Here is a 10,465-nt window from a genome sequence, read left to right as displayed (position 1 = left end):
CATCCTAAACTTGCATTCCTAGGATTACCTCTTGATGCACCATCAACATTCAATTTAGTCAATCCACTTGGTGGTGGCCTACATTTACAATTTGCTCTAGCCTGCCTATCAACTTTAGAGTACATCATGGGAGGATTGATAAGATTGCGTCAATTTTTTCTCATTTTCGCATGCAGTCTGAAAATGATCCTTCTTCTTTGATTGAGTTTTTGAGATTATTGTTGATATTGTCTATGATCATAACCTCTACTTTATTCAAGAAAGAAGAGATTCACAGTTTCTCATTCATGAAGATTCTACGGTTCCTTTCCTTCCAAATATTTTTGATCAAATCTATATATTTTTAAATTATTTTTTAAAGAATAAAAAGAATCAATAAATAAAAGAAATAATATTCACTGATATTGTTATAAAAAGTCAAAGCCTCTAGTCTTGCCTGGGACATAAGTCCTTTACACATATATAAAATTAAAAGGGGCTTACCCCAGTTTTAAAGAGCTTTTTCCTCTTTATATTTTGTTATCTTGTGTTCATTTACAAATTGTGCTATAATGAATTAGTTTACATATACCCCTTTTTACCAATGGGGTCTTAGGAAGGCATTACTTCCTTTATTTTCTGATACATTTTGTTAGATCCTTTATCCGTATGAATGACGATTTCATTTAGATTATTTACAAATTGCACTATAATGAATTAGTTTACATATACCCCTTTTTACCAATGGGGTGGAAGGCATTCCTTCCTTTATTTTCTAATGCATTTTGTTAAATCCTTTATCAAATTGAATGACAATTTCATTTAGATTTTAATAATTTTATTATTAGTTAACGTATTTTTGAAACATTAAAAAAATAATATTAAGATGATTTTAAAGTGAAATCTACAATGAAAAGTCTATTGAATAAATATATCCTCAAAACAATTTTCTGAAAAATAATAAAAATTAGAAGAACGACTTTAACTAATTGACAAAATAATTCAAATATACTTTTATTTATTTATGTACTTACAAAGAAGCTGCTTTTTTTTCATATTTGTTTTTTTAAAATAAAAGATAATTAAAATAGACATTATAGCAGACTCCAAAATTCTATTCATCGGTTCCTCTCTTCTTATAGGTACTGTAAATGGGAAATCGAAAAGACAAAAAATATCCTGAAAACCGATTTACCTAGCCGGCGTAGGTGTTGGTAAATCCTTCACTATTTTTCTTATCAGAAGAAAAATCCGGCCAGTCCAGATCTTTTAGAAGATGGAGAAGAAAGGAGCTTATGTTCGGAAATGGGCGATAGAGCTAGCAGACGCTTCTAATTCATCATCAAGGGAAGTTCCTGATCCCCCAGGTTTTGATCGCTCCACTACAGAACAGGTATTTCGTTATGTATTTTTCTTTCCGTCGAACCCTAGTTTATAACATTTTAATGAATTTTGTGTATATCAATTTTATTTTTCAAATTAAAGGTAATTCGAGCTTTCAATATTTGAATATTATTAGTTTTTATTGATATTGCAAATTTCATGTTTTTTTTGACTACCTAAATTAATCCCTTGTGCATGGTATGTTGGCCATTTATGTTTTTGTTAATTTTGATGCTTCTTTTTGGTGGTTTGAGGCTTGGTCTCCGCTTGTGAAGTCTGTTTACTTTGGTCATTTCAACTCCTTCCATCCGACTTAATTGCCATTATTAATATGAAGTCAATTTATTATTGAATAAGCTGTGTAACAGTTTGCTGATTTGTTGTGATCTGATATTTTTAACCCAAAATTTTCTACACTAGTGATCTTAACTATTAGTTGAAAAATATCTGCAGTAAGGTGCCTTGAATGTCGACTCGAAAATTTTCTATGTAGTGAATTCCAAAAACTTTGTTTGCATATTATTATTGGACTATGGAAGCGTATGACTTGATTTGTGGAGAGACCAAGCAATGGCCCTGAAAGGACGGATTATAAAATGGAATAAAGGTGGATGCTTATTTTTTTCTGTGAAGTCTTAGGGCAATTATCTTTAAATCGGTGTATATCATGGGTAGCTATGGCTAAAGCATATACCAATATAACGTATATCATATGCATTTTACCTTAAAATATTCCAAATGGCCTGTTGTTTTACAATTTGCAAACTTTTTTATCCAGGTGGTGGGTAGATGGATCCCATAACTGTTTTATCTCAAATCTGCCAAATGCCTGTATGGTTTGCAATGCCTTTTATTATATTGAGGGGATTCGTACCGAGTAGTTTTATTATGGGCTATTTTTATTTTCCTAATTGGCTTATGTCTTATGAAAAGTTTGGACAACCTGATTTGCAGATTAGAAACAAATCAAAAGAATATTTGCTAAAATTTAGCAAAAGATGTCAGCTTTTTCACATATATGTGTGTATCAATAGTAAACTCATAGTTTTTCTTACTATTAACAAAAAAATGCTATGGTAAATTGACATTGTAGTTGTATTAAACAAAGGAGATGAAAGTTCCTTGTAAAGATTTACAAAGAGAATGATGAAAAAGAAGTTACCTAATAAACTAAAGACTAAGATGATCATTAAAGAAATATTACAGTCCTCTAATTAAAAAAGATTTTTTCACTTTATTTTCTTACTGTCATGCTACATATTTTAAACCCCAATTCTACAGTTGAAATAAATTATAAATTCAATTTCTCGAAAGTTTCCCTTGCTGAGTCTGGATCAGTCTTAGAAATGTTTTCTATCATAATTATTAATAATAGCAGAAACGGCTGGACTAAACATCATGCTTTTCCTTATTCTCTAGATGGGAATATTCACATAGAATAGAAACTTTCTCTAGATGGGATCTAATAAACTAAATGGGGAAGAAAACCCCTTATGTAGCCCAAGACTGAAATCTTGTTCAAGAGTTATAGGTGCCCATTATTGGGACTTGAAGAAGGCATACCTTCTTTTGCATTATTAAAAATCATAATATCATTTTTATTAGGGATAACATCCTTATTACCCCTATACCAGAATCCTGCTCAAGAGATACAAATGCCCATCCGTGGGGCTATATAAGGCATACCCTATATTACATTAGAAACAAATATACTAAATCCAATTTTGATTAGATTGACATTCTTATAACAGAGAGGGAAAGAAGAAAGAGCTAGAAACCCAACTGTTTCAGAACCTTCAGTTCATGGAAATAGAAACTACTAGCTGCCAAATGAGATGTTAGTTTAAGAGTATACTATTACCCCATAGCCATAACTTGTAAAAATGGATAATATTCGGGCCATGCCAATCTGTCATTGAAATACATAAATATAGCAAACCTAACCAAACTACAAGAGGAAACTGAGACCTAACCTTCCTTTCATTAAAGGCCAAGTAGAAAGTTACCGACCAAAAGGACGTTGGAGATTGTTCCTTTCAGTAAAGGCCAAGTAGAAAGCTACCGACCAAAAGGACATTGGAGATTGTAAAAAATCAGAAGGAGAAATAATTTACAAGTATGGAAGTTAGGATTAAACCATACTAAGAGGCTAACATATTAGAACCCAAACCTGCAGAAGATCACGTCAGTTTATGTAATCATAAAAACCATTCACCAGACACAAAGAGACAAACTTGGAATTACTATCAAGACATCTACAACCTTGACCAAAACCATGACATCATTAGCTCTTACATTAGATCCTTTAACATTTCTGATTCATGCTCCAGTATATTTACTATCTACTGTTAACATAATCTTTCAAAACCTTAATAATTTAAAGCTTTGAACCAATCTTTCTAGACCTAAGTAGCTTAAAGCATATCCTTTTTTTAAGACACAATTTATTATAGGAAAATAAGATCTATAAAGCTAAGCTTTTTGAACTGAGATAACAGAAAAGAGGGAAATCAATGAGCCGAACAAAAGTTAATCCCATCTGAGTAAAGCATCATATAGATTGATAAACATAATGACCATAATTGTATAACATTTCAAAATCTGTCTTAAAGTCTAATTTAGTCGAGAAGTTTCAGTATTAAGTATAGTAATTAGTAACACCATCAAGGGAAGCAATAAAAGTTTCTAAAGCAAAAGATAAACAAAAAGATAACCCTGGAAACCCCAAGGACACTAAGCATCAAGCTCCCTCAAGGCATCCCTAAGATCTTCAATGGTCGCCTGCATCGACCTATCATCCTGAATTTCTTCCGCCATTAGGTATACCTCAAGCTAGTCATTGTTAACAAAGTCGAAAGCCCCATGGAAGAGCATAAGGAACCTAATATTCCTTTCATACATCTCATGGCCAGCCCAAAAGCACTCCAGGTCTTCTAAGAAAATTATAGGATAGGTTGGCATTGGTGCCCCATGAATGTAAAGCAAACCATAGTTGTCAGCCAGAGGGACCGTAAGGTCCATGCGAATATTGGTAAGGACTCTGTCCAAATCCCTTAAAAGTTCCTCAGAGAAGAGCTCTTTGCAGACATTGGCAAGTAGATCCCTATCCCCATACATATGCAAAGAGATAACAATAAAAATGGCAACAATATCGGCATTAGCACGGAATCTGTTGGCGCAAACAACATATTGGTTACTGTTGGTTAACAGATTGTCCTATTAGAATTTATAACCTGACTCTTTGATTCCCAATGTTTTGGAGAGACAAAAGGATGTTTACCAACAAATGGGTCAGTGTAAGTATTCTATCACTGCCTTCTAAATTACTAGGTGCAACTACCTATGATTTGCAATAATATGCAATGAATATGTTTTAATGAGATTAGAAGTTTTGACATTATAAGCTCTTAACTTGAGAGCAGTAAAAGATAACCAAATTGTTTGTAGGCACAAACGATTCGGGGAAGATGGATTTGAATAACCTATCACACCCAATGGAATGACTGTAGTAGATTATCGTGAGATTTCTGACTCTTACTTCTATTCTAAATGCAGAATTAACAATCTAAATGCAGAGGAGGAATGAAGAGATATGCACATGAGGGAAAATGGAATTGCTTTCACTATCAGCCTTAAATGAAATGGATTCCAACCAACAACTAATAGATTCATACACATTTATCTTTCATTTCTCATTGAAACTATCTAACATGTTATGGAACCAGCAAGAGAAGCAGCAGAACCATACATGAAAAGAGTAAATAGAATCACCTATGTTGTAAACATCAAAGTGAAATGGAATCTGCTTGATTATTATAGGATCACAAGTAATTGTCCTTTAACTCTTAATGCAAAACTAATCTAAGAATGGGCAACAAAACATGACAAGCAAATAGGGTAAATGGAATTACAGACCAATTCACCATCAAGTTTGCCGACCTTTGTATTGTCAAATGAGGTTACATTTATAGTTTTCTGTCATCCCTCAGTTCAGCAGAGCAATAGTCACAAAATAAAAAAAGAAATGAAATATGAAATTATCCAGTCATATGAACATGTGGCATCTTCTCCATTAGTGATTTTGAATCCATGGTGTTTTTGAAAACACACAATGACTATTCAACTTCATGCAATCTCAAAAAATCCTGTAGAAAATTGTTAATTCTTCATATTGTGCTATTTCGCGCCAAACCTGCGTATTTCATATTCCAACGGTCACTGCATTTTTGAACTCTGGCCGTTGATCTTAAATTAACGATCGCGATTAAAACATTATAACCTTTCTTTATAACTTCCTTCGTGGGTCCCTTTGTGTATACGTGTCTTTCTGTCGTTATGTCGCTATGATTATTTTCCTTATAACTTTTTATAGCGACATAACGATGAGCATTGATCTTCCTTGAACTCTGGCCGTTGATCTTAAATTAACGATCGCGATTAAAACATTATAACCTTTCTTTATAACTTCCTTCGTGGGTCACTTTGTGTATACGTGTCTTTCTGTCGTTATGTCGCTATGATTATTTTCCTTATAACTTTTTATAGCGACATAACGATGAGCATTGATCTTCCTTGTGATCCGACGATAGCAAAAAAAGATATTAAGTCTCTATTTGCTTTACGATGTGGGTCCACTTTCTAACTAGGTACACTGTGGCGAACAGGGGGCACAATTTCATTGCTTGAAGAATCCAGCACTAACCTTTTTGCTGGGTCGCAACTTAGCATGCCTTTATTTCATTAATCGCAGCGACTTGGAGATAACTGTTCATTAACCATAATTGCGATTCGCAACATTAAACTTAATTGCCTTTCTTAACCCATGACTGTGCAATTTCTGTGTTTTCTCTCTATCGCAAATTTGACCATGAGTTACCTTGACCACGATGGTGCAATTGTTTCCTTTCACTTAGTCGTGACCTTAACCTGAGGTTTGTGTTAATCATCAGCGACCATGCGATAACCGTAGATTTCCAAGATCGGATGGTTAAGATTCAAAAATGCCTTAACTATCGTTGTTATGTTGCTTGAGTTATTCTTTGTGCAACTTTGGAAAGCGACAAAGCGACAAGCGTAGATCTTCTTTGATCTGACAGTCAACATTACTATTGCGCATGATTCAAAGAAAGGTCCTACCTCAATTGGGTTCCGGGGATAGGTGTCAGCTTGTTGCTATTTCGCATTGGTTATTCCTCGTGCAACTTTGGAAAGCGACAAAGCGACATCCATAAATCTTTGTAAAATTTGACAATCGTGAAAAAGGTCTTATTTCCAAGGTGACTTGACTATTCAACTTGATGACATGGACATTTAGATTGTTTAGATTCGTTGATTCAATTTCAGCTCAACTCTTCGCTATATTTGACTGTGTTCTTCGCCATTTCCGCATTTTTGAGCGCTCACTCTGTATTGAATTTAACTGATCTTGCTTTTGACTTGTTCTCATGATTTGCATATCAATTTTTTAGCTTTAGCCTTCGATGCTCTTTACTGTATTTTCTCTGTATATGCCTATAATCTCTTTTAAATTTATCTTTCCTTTAGATATAGACCTTTGACCATGAAGTTAGAAATGCTTTCATGAAGAACTGCTTTATAGCATGAATCCTTGTCTTCAGCATGATTAGGAACAAATCAATAGAAGATCCAAACCTTCTTCTCATCGGGATGACACATAATAAACCCTCCAAACCCTAATCACCTAGCTTTGGATTGATGCATTGCTTACATGATTTGTTAGCTCAAAGGAATGATGAGAAGAAAGGCCATCCTATAGGGAGTCTAGACTCAGACTCAAGACATTGACACTTGACTTGACTCAGAACACTAGAGCAAAAGATATGAACTGAAACTTGAGCAACAGATACCTAGACTACACATCACTGCTCTCCAGATCACTTTGTTCCTGATATTAACAAAGTGCCTGATCCTATCCAAAGTGATAGGAGCATGAAAAGCCATCAACCTGTTGGGACAGCCAAGTTTAATTGGAGTATCCATAGCTAAATTAAGAAAAAAGAAGGGAGAAGGTGAATATAAAGTGGAAGATGGCAGCGGCAGACAACCTACCAAAAGTAGAAAATAAATGTGAAATCAAGTGACTAAAGATCAAAAAGACAAGATTAAGCAAATCTATATGAGCTTAAGCGTGGGGGACAGACATGACTTAGAACCAAATCTATGGAATGTTCAAGCCTTAAATGCAAATTTTAGGAACTTGAAAAGACAAGAACGAAAAGAATAAAGTACTAACGAAATAAATAAAAACGAGAAGACATAAATTATTAGGCCAAGAATGTTTCATTAATGCCATTTGCCCTATCATTTGCCAATTTGCCTGCCAAGCTATTTTCCTCCCTAAATATATGGTTGATAGCTATTTCTTTAACTGATTTGGCAATTTCTAATGCCTTGAACAAGAAAGTTCCTAATTTCCATAGTTACACCACTCTGGGGGATGGGGGAAGGCGAGGACTTTCGGGACAGGGGGAGAAGAGGCCTTAATTTGGGGATGGTAGGGGGACGGTGGGGGGATGGCGGTAGGGGGCCCGGCGGGGTTGTATATATTATAATATGGTACTTAAAATGCTAGTTATGAAAAGATTTATTGCAATATAAGATATAAAGATATAAAAGAGTACATACTTGAACATTGCATTGAATTGGAACATCAAACATTGAACATAAATAGTCAAATCAACAAATAGTTAACACCGGGACATCCCCCCATCCTCGGCAGAGGTGGTGGAATCTAGTGGCACCACTGGGGATGGGGGAATGAAGTCCCCAAGTCCTTGGTGCGTCCAAGTCCTCGATGCGTGGGGCAAAAAGGGGGGGAACGTGTCCCCGTGTTACTATGCTAATTTCCAATTATACATAGACTATTTGTGGAGGGCATTGATAATAATAGCTGAATCTCCTTCTATCTCAATTTTTCAATTTTTTAATTTTAAGCCTAGCCATAACCCTTCTAGGAGGGCTCTAATCTTGGCCTCATTATTAGATGCTAAACCAATGGCTTTAGAGGATTTTGCTAGAATGTTTCCTTCATGGTTTCTTATCCAACAACCTATACCAGCTACTTCAGGATTACCTCTGGAGGCTCCATCAAAATCAAGTTTAAACCATCCTACCAAGGGAGGCTTCTATTTATACTCAGTTCGTTGCTTAATACTGACCTTACCTCCTCCTCTAAAGGTAGGGAGTTTAAGACCTGACCAATTATTACGCATCTTACCATCTAGGTCATAGGAAGAGAAAATCTTGTATTCTTGAATAACTTACTGTTCGAGGTTTCTATAATAATTCCTTCAATTTTAAGGGTTGGTCACGACTCATTTTTTATCTTTAAAAATTCTTCTAATTCTTTCCCCAAATCATAATGGGTGGGGCGATAATCCATAGCCCCTTAAAGAAGCTATTAGAATTTAGTTTGGGCCAAGATTGAATTGGGCATGATTATTTTAATCTTTAAGTTTGAAAGAGCCACACCCAATAGGATTATGCATAATAATGATTGAGGAGCATATGGTTTGTGTCTTTCTCAACACTTTCACATAGTGGGCAGGGACTAAGTCCTTCATAGTCCATTCATATAAATTTATCTGCTGTTAAGATTTTATTTTGTAGGGCTAGCCATGAGAAGATTCCCACTTTAGGGATGCATATAGCATCCCAATATAGTGAATGAGGGATAGTGATTTTAGGATTATTTCTAAGACTTAAGTAGTTGTAGCCATCCTTAGGATTATATTCATCGGTCTTGGATCCATTCCAATCTAAGACATCCTCTTGCTGGGAGAAAGAGATTGTTCTTTTTGCAAAATTTTTTGGAGGACAGATAATTCATTAGGGGGAATATTTAGGTTGTCAAAGGATTTCTATTTCCACTTGACAGGGCTATCTATATCAAATATAGCATAATCTCTGACAGGACTTCCAACATTGCTTTCCAAAATGTGTCTATAGACTACCAAGTTTTCCCTCTTAATGATAACCAAAATCTAGTAGATTTCCGGTTCCCATTACTGATTTTCCAAGTAATCTTATCTAAAATTAAGGATCTACAATCAAGCATGAAATTCCAAATCTTGGATCCTCTTGGAGGATTTTTCATTCTTAAGAGACTCTTTGGATTCAGATCTTTAAGTTTTTGGAATATAAGACCTTGGTCCATTTCAAGTCAGGGCATCTTAGCATGCTCCAGATTAGTTTTACTCCTAGGGCCATAGCTTGGTTCTTTAGGTTCCTCAGACCAAATCGTCTTTCATCCTTAGGCCGGCAAATTTTATTCCAGGCCATCATGGACATCTTTTTCTTATTTGTAGAACCCTACTAGAAGAAATTCCTAATTTTTTTATTTAGAGCATCTCTTTTTGGCACCGGAGACTAATAGTTGACATTTGATAAATAGAGATACTTGAAAGGATTGATGTGATTGACTCTGTGATTGACCTTCTCCAGGAGACTGTCCGAGGCCACAAATTTCCTTTTGCCTTGGTCCAATTGAACGCCTGCATACTTACAAGGGAAGGAGCCCATTTTTATTTATAGAATTCTGCAAATATCTGGTTGAGTAGAGATAGGTGTATTGAAGAAGAAGATTTCTGATTTGGACAAAGTAATCTCTTGCCCTAAAGCCTTCATGTAGCCCATGAGGATCTTTTTAAAGAGGGTTGAATGCCTGATCATAGAGCATTGTATCATCTACGAATTGTTGGTGTGTGGAAGGGTCCTCATTAGAAGAGGGTTGAATGCCCTGGATTAACTTGTTGGAGCTGCAGTCTTGAATGGATCTTCCTAAAGCTTCTAACATCAGAACAAAGAGAAATGGGGAAATGGGATCCCCTTGTCTTAGCCCACTTGAAGGGGAGAAGAAACCTTCCGGGGTACCATTTAGAAGGACAAAGAATTTAGGAGTAGATATACATTCAAAGATCAAGTTAATCCAAGATTTATTGAAGCCAAAAGCCTCCAAACATTTACATAGGAATCTCCAATGCACCTTATGATAGGCCTTACTAATATCCAACTTAATGAGCATACCTGGAGACTTGTCATTTTGCAGTGAGTGAGTAGTCTCCTTGAAATTATAATACCATCA

At 35.3% G+C, this 10,465-nt stretch overlaps 1 protein-coding gene across 1 annotated transcript in view; it reads left to right on the top strand.

Annotated features, from left to right (window-relative positions):
* The first annotated feature begins 1,103 nt into the window (after window positions 1-1,103).
* The window catches only part of LOC149558019 (ER membrane protein complex subunit-like protein), a 29,190-nt gene continuing 19,828 nt past the window's right edge, over window positions 1,104-10,465 (top strand). The window contains exon 1 of the mRNA XM_089832457.1: window positions 1,104-1,372. Within this exon, the coding sequence (XP_089688583.1) occupies window positions 1,256-1,372 (117 nt within the window). The 5' untranslated portion in view covers window positions 1,104-1,255. The remainder of the gene's footprint in view (window positions 1,373-10,465) is intronic.

Source organism: Cupressus sempervirens, chromosome 5 (assembly GCF_028749045.1).
Source record: "Cupressus sempervirens isolate cs-2001-9-10 chromosome 5, ASM2874904v1, whole genome shotgun sequence".
Taxonomy (NCBI): Eukaryota; Viridiplantae; Streptophyta; class Pinopsida; order Cupressales; family Cupressaceae; genus Cupressus; species Cupressus sempervirens.
Note: the sequence above shows the minus strand (reverse complement) of the source record. Positions and strands in the feature narration are given on the sequence as shown.